Source organism: Seriola dumerili, unplaced genomic scaffold, assembly GCF_002260705.1.
Source record: "Seriola dumerili isolate Sdu_G_001 unplaced genomic scaffold, Sdu_1.0 BDQW01000322.1, whole genome shotgun sequence".
In the NCBI taxonomy this organism is placed as follows: Eukaryota; Metazoa; Chordata; class Actinopteri; order Carangiformes; family Carangidae; genus Seriola; species Seriola dumerili.
This window is the reverse complement of record NW_019174577.1, coordinates 1,858,459-1,874,256: the sequence shown is the minus strand read 5'-3', so window position 1 is coordinate 1,874,256 and position 15,798 is coordinate 1,858,459. Positions and strand designations below refer to the sequence as shown.

At 40.0% G+C, this 15,798-nt stretch overlaps 2 protein-coding genes across 2 annotated transcripts in view; one reads left to right on the top strand and one right to left on the bottom strand.

Moving 5' to 3' along the window:
* Window positions 1-1,050: 1,050 nt before the first annotated feature.
* Window positions 1,051-3,736, bottom strand: dio1 (iodothyronine deiodinase 1). The gene is made up of 4 exons (XM_022759550.1): window positions 3,361-3,736; window positions 3,135-3,278; window positions 2,277-2,476; window positions 1,051-1,905 (listed from the first exon to the last, which is right to left on the bottom strand). The coding sequence occupies exons 1-4, from the start codon at window positions 3,695-3,697 to the stop codon at window positions 1,840-1,842; spliced, it is 747 nt and encodes a 248-aa protein (XP_022615271.1). The 5' UTR covers window positions 3,698-3,736; the 3' UTR covers window positions 1,051-1,839.
* Window positions 3,737-9,413: 5,677 nt separating this feature from the next.
* The window catches only part of LOC111232085 (zinc finger protein GLIS1-like), a 69,717-nt gene continuing 63,332 nt past the window's right edge, over window positions 9,414-15,798 (top strand). The window contains exon 1 of the mRNA XM_022759439.1: window positions 9,414-9,693. Coding sequence (XP_022615160.1) covers window positions 9,414-9,693 — 280 coding nt within the window. The remainder of the gene's footprint in view (window positions 9,694-15,798) is intronic.

Here is a 15,798-nt window from a genome sequence, read left to right as displayed (position 1 = left end):
AACTTGTAACCATGAGCTATGGTATTAACATATGACTTTTTTTTTTTTCAGCAGGGTTTACTTTTATAGTCAGTTTTACACAAATCAAAAAAGCCAAGGCACACATTTGTGTCAATGCTGCTCTTTTATTGCTGGGATCATTAAAATATTATAGGAGAACTAACATTAAAATGTACCCAAATACATGAGCAAATTTAATATTAATGTGCTGTTAATGTGGAGAAGAAACAGCAAAAACTTTAACAAAGACAAGAGAAGAGCCAATGAATCAGATTATAAAAATACTGTCAAACAGTTGGGAGTCTAATTAGTCTTCCCTTGAGGGAAATTAGAGAAATTAATCTCTTTGAGTGTAGCATCAGCAGTACTTTCCATTTTCAATACAGTTCGGGCCATTTTGTGCTCATTCACCACTTCCACAGACTTAGAGAGACAGACAGACAGACTGTTATGTAACACTTTCGAAGAATTAAATTAACACAGAAGCAGTTTTGTAGTGAGAGTGACATTTTCTCCACACATAATCTAAGCCAAAATCAATCCGTGTGCAAAGGTGACACAGTTAGGTATTAACTCATGCCACACTACACAACTCACATGCATGTATGTGTGCGCAGTGGCTTCGTTGAACTTGCAGAACAGACATACAGTACAGTATGTTTACCGTCTATCACATCCAGACCAGACAGCAAACAACAGTCAGATCCTCACATGGTGGGAGACTGCCGTGTGTGTCAACATTAAAGACCTGCAGCCAATTTCTGTGAAGAACCATGATCTACATATGAAGACCTCTGTAGCTTCGCAGACAATCTTGTTCTGTCTGAATGGGTCGGGGGGAGAGAGGATTAATCACAGCGACTACTACCAACTACAGATGTGTGGAAAACAATGGCTTACACACAGTTCTGATGCTTCTCATTTTAATTATTTACTGTGAAAGCAACAATTTGGATCATTCATGAACATAATGAGATGGATGATAATCTAGCTAACATAAGACAGTTGGTTTTTTTAGTATATTAAAATTCAAACATTCCTGAATGAAACCACAGTGAAAAGCAAATTTATTCTGATACAAGACTTGTTGTAGACAGAGCTTATTGTACATTAAATGTGTCCAGTCATTCAGAGAAAACCTACTTTAAGTGATCTTTTATCAAACTACAGTTACCAGAGGTTTGCACTGTAATCATCATGTAGAAAAGCAGCCTCCTGTTGAATTACCTTGGAGCATTTATAGACAAATATCATGGAAAAAAATGCTTTCACTGACTTAAATCTTCAGGATTTGTCTTTAAACTTCAAGCAAACTTTAGAATTAAGACAACTTAAGTGAAAAAAATACACACACAAACACATAGAGACACACAACATCTCCTGTATGTTATGATACCTCAAACACAAACTCTGAGTTGACCATCTCTCTGTGTTTCATTTCATCTGGCTACAGAGGCCTGTGGTTTAATCTGTAGTCGTCACTAAGAAACACTGAGACGTGAGTTCAAGGCCAGGGGTCGACAGCTGAGGTCAGTTTTCAGGGTGCAGGAGAGTCTGGAGGCATTGTTAGTGCACGTTTGGAGGGGTTGCAATATTTATCTACTCATGCACTGGTTGATATGAGAGATGGAGAACAGCTATAGAACCACATGTAGATGTGGCAGTGTATTGAGTAGTGTAAAAAAAATAAAACTGAGAAAGGATCAGTAATATATGGTGTTGATGTAAAATGTTAACACCCCTCCACCCTTCCCATCCCCTACTGAACACAGAGATCTCCGTCCATTATAAGACTGGTTAGATGATTGCTACATGCCTTGACTTGAATTAACAATCTTCTTATTTCATCTTCTCCAGGAATGAACGCACTTCCATTGGATTGTAGCCCCAAGGCCCCATGCCCCCCTAAGGAACACAGAACGAGGAATGTTAACGAACATTTTCATTTTGATTTTTTAGTTTTGTTAGAATCATAAAAAATAAATCAAGATAAGATACCAGAAACATTTCTGGCACGTCTAACACGAGCCTGGCTTCATGCCAAGAATTTGAGTACTGTGTCTGTTTCTTTTACTGCTCCTCCCCACGCGATAGCGTGAGTAGGTTAGTGCGGTGACTATTGCCCCATAACGCTGTTCTTACTTCTTGCATGAGAAGAGCAAAGAGTGTGGAGTGAAAGGAATTTCCTGTCACTTTTCCTGGAAACTTATCAATCAGGAGCACATAAAATGAAAGTGCAAGAATTTGTCTTGGTGTCAGTGGTGCACAGTTCTCACCTTGTAGACGACTTTCCCAGCCTGTAGCACATAAAGCCTCTCGGGCAAAGCGCCATACTTTATGGCAGTGACATCATTCATTTCATCCACAACCACCGGACACAGGGGCTCCTTTTGAACCAGGATTTGTGCTGCAGACAGCCTGTCCTCCAAGCTCCGGTGGCGGTTGATGTCAATGTTGTTGGTAAAGGCCCAACCATCTGAGACAGAGATAAAGAATGTGATTTCACTGGAGTAACACTGAGGGTAGTAAATCAAAGTTGAGGTGTGTATAATACATTCTGTTCAATGGTTGTTGCTTAAGAACATTCCTGCATTGAGAGTTAAAGTGGTTTAATAAAGGTGAATGCGGCCCAGAAGATGGTAATGTTACTGCCTGGTCGCAGATCTCAGGGACTGTTTTCTATAGTGAATTTTTTAAAACTTTTTTTTGTGAACTCAAACACTCAACATCAGACTGTTTTGGTAAAATATGATGATATGAGTCAAGAGAAGACTTTTAACTCATTTTTAACTCTTTTAACTCACTCTAACAAGTGATTTATTCTTGGAAATTTTAAAAACATAAACTGATGCATTTTAAATTTAATGGGGATGTAAAGAGCTGAAGGCCCATTATACATGTAGATTATACTGTATATTTCAGGGTAAGGAAAATCCAAGTACTTTTAACACATCCATTTCCAAAACTTTCAAGAGTTTATTCTTGTCAAATGTGCACTTTCAGGAAAGTCCTTATAAATAAAGTTTGTTTTCTGTCTTCCCGTCTTGACTTTCACTTTGGAGATTTTAGAACTACTGTTTCTCCTCCGATAAAAGTCATGATTATAATGACTCCACCTGGCGACTTCCACTCACCTGTTGAATGTGCCTCGGCGATGTAGACCACCAGAAAGTCAGCCACATCGCTGAAGTCCTTGACGAGTTGCTTGAACTCATCAAGTTTGTACATAAACGGGGGTCAGGTGCAACTTCCAAAACTCAGCACCAGCGGTCTGTTGTCTGCCGAGAAAATAAAGCTTAGATTTAGGATCATAAGATACTAGTGGACCAAAGAAGGAAAGCGTGAATCTACAAGACGCACCTTTCAAGAACTTGCAAACACTTGTTTTATCTCCGTCCATAGTGACAACAGGTGAGTCCGGAGCTTCTTTTCCCACAAACGCTTCTTGTCCGAGGGAGAGCCACATGTGCAGAGATGCGGTTTTGATGAATTTGAATGATTTAAACGTCGGTCCCCAATCTTCATACTTAAAGTTGGGATTCTGGGTCATGGTGATTTTTTCACCCATTCTGAGGATTTGCTTCTTTGTGAGGCTTGGTGAAACAAAATGCATAATCCTGACTATGATATTGAGTGCTATCATGTAGCAAAACACGCATGCTGTCGAAAAATAGAGCAGCAGTTTTTGCAGAAACATACTTCCTCCTTGATGGTGAAGTCCCGTTCTCTCCTTGCCTCTCTGGCAAAACTGTCATTTGATTGTTAAGGATGTCGGTTACCGCCCACTCGGCTCATGTTTGATAACAGCTGCCTTCAAGGCCTTTCTGTGAGCTCGTACTTTCTATACTGCAAAAATACTTTTGTCGAGCGCTTTAGTTGCCCAGCAAAGTGACTATGTGTTCCGTTTCCTTGAAATGTCCCCTCGATCCTTTCCTACGTCCTCCCTGACCTCCCAGTACTGTACATTTGGAAATCCCTTTAGGAAGAGATATAGCCATATACCACACAGAACATCATCAGCTTCCCTGGCAAAAGTAAAAATGGCATTACATTTTCAAGAGCAGTCTTTCAGGAGAAGTTAATCAGCTCCATGTGTTGCCTGAGCACCCAGAGTCTCTCAGATTGCGCTTCCTATGCAAACTTTGGGAGTTTTTTTCTCTTATACTTATACTTGCATCTTCAAGGGTATCTGTCTGTGGACAACCTGCACAACACAGAAACGAAACTTAACAGGTGTGCAGTTGACATAAAAATTAAGACAGAGTTCAAAGTTGGGTGTGGTCCTATCCATGAGTACTTAGTTCTCATGTAATAATGTAGCAATGACTGAGTATTCATTCAATAATGTAGTAATAACTACTGAATGCTCATGTAATAATGTAGCAATGATGTAGTAATGACTATTTAGTAGTTATGTAAAAATGTTGTAATAATGTCATAATAACTTCTGAGTACTGAACGTCAACATGTTGACGGTCATGGCAGCTGGAGTGATCACATTGCAAGATGGTCTCTTTAAATCAGCTCTCTGCCTCTCTGCTTTGCAGTTGCTTTCTCATAAATTACTTAATAATGAAATCATAAAATCTGGCAAATGTATCCCATGACTGTGATTTAATTATGTGTGTATTTTAATGTAGAAATTTGTTAACATTTTCTGTTATAGGGCTGTTAGACTGCGTCATGGTCATCCGTGATGTAATGAACATCAAATGAATTTTCAGAAGTCAGGGAATGTAGACCATATAAAATTACTGAGCACTTTATTAAGAACGGCATGGGTAAGGTCTCCCTTTGCCACAAGTTGAAAAACATTCCTTTGAGATTCTGGTCCATGTTAACATAACTGCATCACATCATTTTTGCAGATTTGTCAGCTGCAAATTCATGCTGCCAATCTGTAGATTGGCAGCATGAATGTCCTCAGTCACCAGATTCAGATCTGATGACTGGGAAGGTCACTGAAGTGCACTGAACTGAACTCACTGTCATGTTCGTGAAACCAGTTTGAGACAACTTTTCCTTTGTGACATGATGCATTATCCTGCAGGAAATAGCCAAAGGACGATGGTAAATTGTGGCCATTAAGTGATGCACATGGTCAGTAACAGTACTCAAATTGTGTGTGGTATTCAAACCATGATTGATTGGTATTAATGAGCCCAAAGTGTGGCAAGAAAGCATTCCCTACATCATTACACCACCAGCAGCAGCCTGGACTGTTGACACAAGGTAGGTTAAGTCCATGGATTCATGCTGTTAACGACTGTCTTCTGCCTCAGTGAGAAATTCAGATTCATCAGACTAGGCTACATTTTCCAGTCTTAAACTGTCCAGTTTTGGTGAGCCTGTGCCCACTGCAGCCTCAGATTTCTGTTCTTGACTGACAGGTGAAACCCAATGTGGTCTTTTGCTGTTGTAGCCCATCCACCTCAAGGTTCAAGATGTTGTGCATTCTGTTAATTCAGTGATTATCTGAGTTACCATAGCCTTTGTGTCGGCGCTGAACATTCACCTCTGGCCTCTCTCATCAACAAGGTGTTTCCATCCTACTCATTGGATGTTTTTTTGTTTTTCACACCATTCGGAGCAAACTCTAGAGACTGTTGTGCATGAAAACTGAAGCTCCTGCCTGTATCCGCATGATTTTATGCATTACACTGCGGCCAAATGATTGGCTGATTGGATAATTGCATGAATAAGCAAGTGTTCCTAATTAAGTGCTCAGAGAGTTTACAGTTTTCACATTTATTGTGTGTTAAGTTGCGCTGTTGTGCTTTTTCAAATGAAAGAAAAGAGTGAATTTGAGCAACATTTCTCCATGTTTTGTTGCAAGGGCTCTTAACCATAATGGACTTGGACTTTAAGGATAATATGAGCTAACAGCCATTCTAAATGATTAACTTAGGTTATTCCCATGACATTCTTCACTTCCTTTTCTCATTAGCAGGTAACGGCCTTTTTCACAGTAGACATTCTCACCTATCAGGGTCGGAAAGGTCTTACCACTAATTGGATAATAAATCTCTTGATTGAGTTTGCGTTTTCCTCTTATTTACCTCAGTCCAAATCCTCCTCGCCTCTGATTGGTTAGTTTAGCGACATGTGACCCAGAGACAGGAAGTGTTATCGTTGTGAAGCGGACGAAGTGTGATGTAGAGAAAACTGCCGCTTGTAAAGTTGATCCGTTGACTACAATTGTAGCCCAAGTTAAAGCCAAAAATAGACATCAATTAAGACATACTAAAGTGGAAGCGATGTCTCTCTTTACGTCTGACCTCACAACAGCGTCCTGTCTGTTTGCATCCACCATGTAACTGACTGCCCACCTGTGGCAGCAGGGTTTTGTCCCTGCAAACTAGCTTGACTTCCAGCTGTTGTACCTAGCCGATCGTTTGCGCATTGGTGATTAGGTTAGAGATAGTCAAAGTGTGCTTGTCAAACTGCCCTTGACTCAGTTTCCGTTCTTAGATCGGTAATGACATTGCATGCATCATGCGCAAGCGCAGACGTGTGTGGAAACTAAACTTGCTTATTAAGCCCTAAGAGGCAGCAGTTGCAGGCAAATGTCCCAGTTTTGAGAGCAATTTACACTGATTTCTCATCTCTGTGCGAGATCTGAAGCGAAGTAGAGAAGTTTGATACAGAATATTGTTACAGGAGTAGAGCAGCTCCTTTTAGGAATAGCTAGGTACGTGGTTTGTGTGCATAGCAGGCGAGAAAGAGAGAGCGGTTAAGCTAGCGACTGGAGCAGAGAGTTAGCTATTTAGTTAGCAGTGTAGCTGTGGATGTAGCACTGTGATGCATGTGCACTTTAGGTTGTTTGTCAGTAAATAAATACTAGACTCCTCAAGACCGAAGTTCCCCCCTGCTTCCCAACTACAGTCCAGACTATGAACCAGGAAGATTAACAACACTGAGGCTGGAAAATGCAGGATTCTACATCGTCGCTGGCGTGTCATTGTCAGTTAATGGTAAATATTTTGAAGATTACCATAGAAATATAAACATTTTTCCTCCTATACTGCACATCTGGTACGTTCACTGTCGGTTAAGACAAACAGTAAAACTAAGGGCAGTGAATTTGTTGTTTCTGTGTCTCTAGGCGAAGATATAATGAACATGCCATTTGTATTCTAATGTGTGCACTTAATGCACAAAGAATAGGAAGAACTGGGGGAGAACGAATCCACACAAGGGATCCACAGCTCATTTATGCCTCAGGGCCTAGGGAATTGGGAAAAGCCTAAGAAAATCCTGCTGCATGTAACAGAGGGCTTGTAGAAAAGACTATATACTGAAATTACTAAAACTATACGCCTGCATGTGACAGTCACTATGATAGCTCTAGATTTTCTAAAGTGATACAACAATATTTCAACAAGAGCCTACATTTTATTTCATGGAGGCAGTCTTTCTTTATTGATCAGTTTGCCATCAGTCGCCACCCAATTAAACAAACAGGCAATACAAGTTGTAACTGTGACTTGAAATCAGAATTTAGAAATTAGAATCACATCCAGGCCACTCGTTTTAAACCAGTCTTAGTTTTTGGGATTTTGTTATAGAAATAATTCAAGTGTGAACGAAAAGTTACAGTGAGGGAACGTGTATTTATATAGCCTATAATATAGGCTTACATGTCATTAACCAATAGACTTAAGTGCTCTTTCACTCTCTTTCTGTCTGTGGGCTGCTGTAGGGAACATCTTGTTCGCTCATGTTCATTTGCATTCATTGTATTTCCAACAGCACGTAAAGGCAGCATCAGATCCAATAATTCCTGTCACGCATTTCCGCATTCGTACAGCCACATGTCCAACTGAACCGACAGGCAAACAAGCGCACCCAGTCACACGGTTTCCACAACACTGATAAACTCACTTGCTCCACTCGGCATTGTGTATGCAGTTAAAAACCAAGTGGAGCCGTCACTCTCTGTGTCAACTGTGACCCAGTTAGGATTTTTGGCTTTTATGTAAAAGCCACCAGATGGCGCTGTAGAATAGCATTTCCTAAATAGAAACGCTGTTCTTTATGAAAAGCACTTCTCTCAGGACTGGGTCAGGAAAGAACAATTTAATGCGGAATCATAGATTTTGGGAAGACTTGGAACGCTATTTTTCTTTCTTTCTTTCTGTATCTATTTATTTCTGTCCAGTTTTTCCTTATGAAATCCAATACTTTGATCTATTACCAAGAGATTAATTTTACATCCAATCTTCTTCACAAGATTTCTGTATAATTATTTATTCACTATCATCTTACACCATTGTTTTTCCAACTTACATACTTACTCAAAAAGTCAGTCAAGTTAATAAACCAAGATCCTACATACAAATAATAATTCACAATAATCAGAGTGCTTCTCTATTGAATTAAAAAAAAGAAATAAACTGTTCATTTCACGTTTTCATTCAGGTTTCCAGGAGGGAAGTACATGTGTGTCTCATTCTCACATCGATCTGCACTTGCATCAAACAATCATTAAGCCACAAGCTCACAAATAGTGACATCACATAAACTACGGACATCTGCAATATTACTGAATCCTGGCTGCACAGGTTGCATTGCCCACAAATCGCAGTATATGAAAGTCTAGAAGATGCCAACATTTTAGCATATTACCATAATTACTAAAATTTTTTCACTAAACTTACAATATGCATCATAAAACACTGAAGCTGACCGTTGTTTAATTACATTGCACTGTTGTGGTGTAATGGTGTGTGGACGCACTGTAGCCAAAGTTTGGACCGTTGTTGAATGACCCGCCGACTACATTTTTACATCCAGTTTTTCAATGACTGGCACATTAATCTACATGTCACCTGTCACTGGGTGCATTATGGCTGAGAGCATACGGGGTCATATACGCACATGCAGCCACTCGCAAACTTTTACATCCAAGCTCAGATTTACGGCAACACAGCCGTCTTGATCCAGATCTTATCCTCCCACAGAAACACGGACACAGTCTTCATTGGTGCGCCCGAGTTCTGCAGAGCAGCGGAGCTATCGGGTGTCAATCTCAGAGAGAGAGAGAGAGAGAAGTGGGGAGGGAGACGCATGGGATGCTGAAGACTGATCCTCACTGAGAGGATGCTATCGATCAGGCTTGCAAATGCCTCCCCCTCGTGTTTGATAAACATGCTGATGTGCGCAATTAGACGTTTCCTGCTCCTTATAGGCTCATCGGACAAGGTAGGTGTTGCCAAATCCCTGAAGTTTAATTGCTTTTTGTCCAATGTGTTCATTCTTCCTGTTCAAATGAATGCCCGTTATCACGGTCTGTGGCACGGACTTAAGGTGTCTCGGCGTTGTTTATACATTTTGCAGTCATTTATCTATTTTCCTGTGCAGCAGGTAATGTGAGCAGCGGCTACACACTGCATGGGCAAGCCGAGGCATCAATGCAGAACTCCTCAGCGCTGTTCGGGATGGTCAGCCACTGTCAGACCCCGAATTTCACGGACTTCACCGGCCTGACGCTCTCCGTGTACGGCAGCAAGGCGGACATCTGTGCGCGGCGAGCCGGGAGCGGTGGTTTTGCGTCTCAGATTTGCCGGAGCCCCCATGACACCCCGACTCACATGAACTGCGCCAGCCCGAAGCGACTCATCGCGACCGAGCAAAAAGCGCATCTATCAGCCAAAACTCCGCGTTCGTGCTTCTCTCTCCCGCCCATGCAAGGTAGGCCCTGCACGTCCTTTAATGTGAGTGTAATTGATGCTACTGAGGTGGTCACAAAGTTGATCAAATTTCTGGATGTGGTGGATAAATTATAACAACATTTGATGTAGTAATTTATTTGCCTCTTATTAAAGCAAACTATGACGATAACAGTAACAAATCCAGTCAAACAGCAGCTGTCTCAGTCTTGCCAGTTCCACCAATTATCAGTTTCCAGGTTATTTGAGATTTGTTAAAAGCCATCATGTGAAATTATGCAGCTTCCATATGGCTCCTCTAGAGCATCCTTTGATGCAGCTGTACTGTGCCTTTGTGTTGAGAACCCTGTTTGCAGTTGTGGATTAGGTCTGTTAATCAAACCCAGAACTCACTTGGATCCTTGGCCAATTCATAAATTACCACCACAATCAAAGTGTCTATTGCACATGAAGGCCATGCGAAGTGATGTGCAGTATGTGGAGTAACTGCCAAGCAAACGTGCGTTTCCTGTGGATGTTAACAAGGCATGACAGCCTTTAGTTCATGGGAGGATTAGTGTGATGTTGGCTCATTTAGCTGAATGTGGAACACTGTGGCAGCTTCAAGCTTTTGACAGTTTGAAACAATACTTCCATGAATGAATGAATTGGGAAATGTTTGTTCTCAACTTTTGCTCTTAATTTAAAGAAAAAAAATACTTGAGTGACATTTTAAATCGGTGTGCTCGAATGTGCTTTTTAAATCTCATTCAGTGCCTTTTTGAAAAAATAAAATAAACTTTGACATGGGCTCATCAGTGAAAGCGAAAACTTTAAAACAACAATTACATAGATGAAATGAGCACTGTCATACAGATAGCATTCAGAGTGGAAATTGGGCTCTTCAGTCTCTGTGCAAGCCTGCTCCATCCTGTTTAGACAGAGTGTTGTTGTGAGAGGGCGGAGGTAATTACAGCCCCATCCTAAATTATGATTAGACGGAACAGACTTTTATATTAGCAATCATCCTTGCAGCAAGAAGAGGATCAACGGATTTGATTATTGTTTCTTCTTGCTAAACACAAACCATATGTCTGCTGAATGTGTCTCTCAGCATTTATGAGTTCTCTTGGAGCACAGTTGTGCCCTCAGCCCTCCATCCCCAGCATCCTCGTACCAGAATGAATCGTCTCATTGTCTTTGCAACGCTTTTGAACTCGCTTCCCGTAAATTGTGGGAATGCAAGATGTGTTATGTGTTTGTGGATTATGTTGTGCAGATTAAGTCTGAAGCAGACGCATACATGTCCGTTTGTTTTGCTCTGACTCAGTGAGGCAGCTGAGTGATATTTTTAATAACTTCAGCATCTTGTGGGTTTATGAATTAAAATAGTTTTCTGGAGAGCAAAAAAAAAAAAACATAACCCAACAACTATTTCCTTATTGATTCAGCTAAATGGGTTTCATGATTTGGCAGTAATTTATTTTCACATTTTTTTGCAGTTATATTTGAGTAATAAAAAGTTTCATTGGGCTCGACTTGTACTGCTATTGTTGCTGCCTGTATCCTATATGAATATGTGCTGTCTTCCAGGCATTTCTCTGTTGTTTTATAGTCTCTTTTTGCTGAGTATGAAAGTGATCTCAGTATTCATCAGTCTTTTGTATCGTGCCTCATTTCAGGCTGATCGTATTACACACTCCCATTCGGGGACAGAGCTGGAGTTTAAACTGCGTTCTCAACCATTGCTTTAGATTTATACTGAAAAGAATCTCTGAACAAACACAGACTGTAATATTTATCCTGAGGGAAGTGAGACGGTAGGGAGAAGAACTTACCTCAGACGGGAGATTTCTGACCTCTAACATGTTCCCTGTGATTGCAAAATGTGAAGGATTACTCAGTGATAAAAAATTATAAAATATTGTGCTCTGCTGATGTTTCATCTAATCCTCAGTTTAGGAATTTTTTAGGGAAACTGTACTGTTCCGAGCAGAACTATGAGACATTTGCATTCAGAACTGCTTTGCTGTTTTTTTTGTTTTTTTTTCTTAATTGAATAAGTAATTTGATACATGTTTGTTTACAAGTGTTCAAATAAAGTTATAAATAGGTGAGTGAGAAACAGTTTTAGGACAATAAGTTAATAATGAATGAGTGAGTTACAGAGTGTAAGACTGAAGTGACGTTGTGTGGTGGGGCATCATTTCTGTTCAGGTCGATACAGACTGGAATTCTGTTCTTATGCACCTGGGATCCTAAATGCAAACGTTTCTATGCGACCTCCTTTTTGCATTTTAAAAGCCATTCCCAGCTTGAATTCAAGGAAAATTGTTCTGTTTTTTTTTTTTTTTTGTAACAAGTTGAATGACGCACAAATCACAGTGGCTCATGTCACACCTGGTGCGTAGGTTTAGAAACCATGTGCGTTGCTCCCTGTGAGTGGAACAGCCGCGGATCATCCTAACACTGCGAGTATATAGATGTGCTATAAATATTAGTGCCCACCAGCAAAGAAAATATTTAGCTTGCAAAGAAAAACACTTGACCCCTCTTGAAAAAGAATATCAGGTTTGAATGAAGTGTGTACTCTAGCATCATTTGATACCTTACTAACGTTTCTCCTGGCTGGGACGATGCTGCCGAGTCTGTGAGCTTATTTGAGGAAAATGTTTGAGTTAGAGGAGGGTGCTGGAGTCTCACACTCCCTCTCTCAGATAAATGCAGAGGTCTGTCTGTTGATTCAGCCTGTAAAGAGATGAGTAATGGACTTTTGGATTTGATCATTGTTGGTACTTTTTACATTTCTTTGACTACTCCCCGCTGTGTTTTGCTAACGCACGTCATTGTGTGCCATGTTTTCTAGAAGTCTCCACATATAGTCTTTATACATGGAGCACACACACCTGTATGCAAGGAAACAAACCCACTAGCATCCATTTCTAATACTTGTTGACATTGTACCAGCATACGCTATGCACACACACACACACACACACACACACACACACACACACACATATATATATAAATAAATCTATGCGCACACACATTTTTGTGGTGAAGTGGCACTGGCACTGATGCTGAATTCTCTCAAACTGACTTAGTTTCCTGTGTTTTTCCGCAGCAGCATTTGTAGACGTCAGACTGCAGGGTGATAATCTGACTGTTATGAGAAACAACCGACCATTACAGCTCACTCTGAGCCGCTGCTGTGTCAAACACTTAATGACAGCTTCCCAGTAGCCTGTGAATAGTTCTGGTTCAGTGCACAGAGGAACACATTAACTGCTTTTAGTCAGTTATTCTAATCAAACTATGTGGTCTATTTATTTATTTTTTTTGTATAGAAAGAAGACAGACGAAAAATTACATGGCATGGATTTCACTGTCACGTTAAAAGCCCTGGATCATTTCTCTTCGTAAAAAAATCATTGATGTGCTAATTGTTCTAAATGCTCTGAAAATATACATATAGTTCTCATCTTCAACATCTCATTGAAACCAGTAAAATATGGCACGCAGCCTAACCTACAAGGGAACTGCTGTTCACATTTTAAATATCAGCCTTTTTTGGATAGTTTCTTCGAAATAAATCCTAAGATTTGTGTCACGTAAAATGTTTATACAGCTATAATTCCGGGAAAATGTTTGCTTCAGCTGTTTCATGGGGTTTTGAATTTCTTAAATTACCTTGGACTTCAGGCTTATAATTGCTTTATATTTGGATTTGATGTATGCACAGATCATATTGTTTATTCATCTTGGATTTCAGTCATTTTTTTGGTTTTGGTTTTGACTTGTCTCATTGTGAAATTATAACACCAACTTTCCTGAATCAGGGGTGTGACAGCAGTGTATATAAATCGGTTTCTTTAGCGGTGGCTAAATGGTTTTTCCTCTTGAAAAGACCAAAGAGATGGTATTAGATCCAAAACCTTTAGAATATTTATCGCCAACGGATGGATTCATCACCTGGGGGAAATGATTGAACAGGTGACACAGTGCAAATATTTGTTTTCCGTGTTAAATTTGTCTGATCTTAAATCAGTCAGTATTTAAACTCTATGCAAATTTAGGCTGTGTGGATTAAATGAGAGCATTATAATCATGGTCTTCTCCAGGGTGACTACTGAATCAGTAATTCTCTATGGCGTCACTGTCTGGTTTGGCAATCTCACTGTGAAATTAAAATTTCAAGTCCAGAATGTGATGAGAACAGCAGGGGAAAATAAAAGGTCTTTTTTCTCCAGCAACATCTTTACAGGAAATATTTGAGGAAGAAACTGTTAATCAAGCCAATATGGCTGACCCTTGTCATTTTCTTTAGAAAGAATATGAACTTCTGTCATTTGGTAGAAGGTTCAAGCTTAAATCAAGCATAGATTTTCTGTAGTGTATTGTATTGTCTCTGTTTTTATAGAGTGTGTGTGTGTGTGTGTGTGTGTGTGTGTGTGTGTGTGTGTGTGTGTGTGTGTGTGTGTGTGTGTGTGAGAGAATGAAACAGCAACCTTGATGCCCAAACTAATCTTCTTTAGTAAATGCTCATTTTTGGAATTATTATATTTTTAATTATACTCAAGCAAAGCTGAAAATGAATTATGGTTTGTATAGTGGAATCATCAGATACACCATAAACTAAAAATGTTGGCTTTGTGCCGCTCTCACATTTTCATTTGTCCATAAAAATTTGAATTATAACAATATAATCATTCCTTTCTTATTCTAAAATAGGGGTATTGCGATGTACTGGTATTGATGATAACTATGATATTTAAAAAATTAAATATTGATATTGTGTTCATAATACACATGATAATATTGTGATGGGAGATGCCTTTCTCCACCTCCCTACACTTTAAGTCTAATTTGTTTTCCAACAAAGAGACAAAACACACAATAAACAAAGTTAAAGGTGAATTTGACTGATAGAAGTGTTATTATTGTTTTTAATTTTCTATAAATATCGTGATAATATCGTTATTGTGAATTATTTTGGTCACGAGAATCGTGTAGTGAAAATCTGACATTGAAACGTCTCTAATCAACAAATATTTTTTTTCTCTGCTGAATTGTCAGCAATAGACCGAATCTCTGCCGCCTCTGTGGACCTCCTCTTTATTAAGAAAATGAGTTAACTTTGAGTTTGACAGAGTAACTGAAGATCTCAACATCACTGTTGGTCAACATGCCAAAAGGATGTAGCAGCAGGGCCAGGTTATGGCAGCTCTCCCACCCAGATGTTGTGAAACCCTCAGAGAAAACATTTTGCTGTCACTGCTGCTTAAACAGATTTGACCTTTTATTGAACTTGCAGTTCACTTAGTTTCACGGCCGAGGTTGACCAAGAGCATTTTTTTTTTTTTTAACCAGATAGTGAAAACGTTTTTTGGTTTTCCTTGTCGGTTTGTACACAGCTGTATTTTACTTGGAATCTCGAAACAAACAGCCAGACATCCTCTCTTTCTGCCTGACCCTAACTCATGTGGACCTACACATGTGGGCATGTTTATTCATATCGCAGTAGTACAGTAATAGTAGCATTCTTTTCACAAGGTTTCTCACCAGTCAGTACATTCCCATGAGCCAAAGAGCGAGCCTCAGCCCACGTCTTTTGCGTCTCGTATGAGCTCAGCAGTGAGTTATGGGCAAATGTGAGGGTGCTGCCTGGGAAGGGTGTTGCAGGGTGTAATGTTTGCAGCATGTTCCATTGATTCATAAAGCCGAGGCCCGGTGATGATTCTGCAGCGGTATTCCCGTAAACCTCTGTCTGGCTGAGAAGTTGAGGAGGGAATGCTGGGTAATGGAATGAGAGCGCTTCCTGAGTCACAGCCACTAGAGAGGGAGAGTGAGAGAACACCCCTGGTCTGGCATCTGCTTGGCTGAATCACCTCAATCAAACTTGGCAAGGGATACACGTGACGTGTATGGAAACAGGAGATAAGTGGCAGAGGAAGAGACGAGTGCTGCATCAACTTGAATGTGGTTGGATTCAAAGAGAGAGAAGGAGATTAATGAAAGGTTGTGACTGTTTCTTCTGAAGTAGTCCTCTGATATTGCAAAAATGATCATGAGAATTTTTAGCACTGTAGTCTCCCTGTTGTCCTTCTCCCTCTTTCTATACTCAGTGTCAGTCGGGTCAAATGTT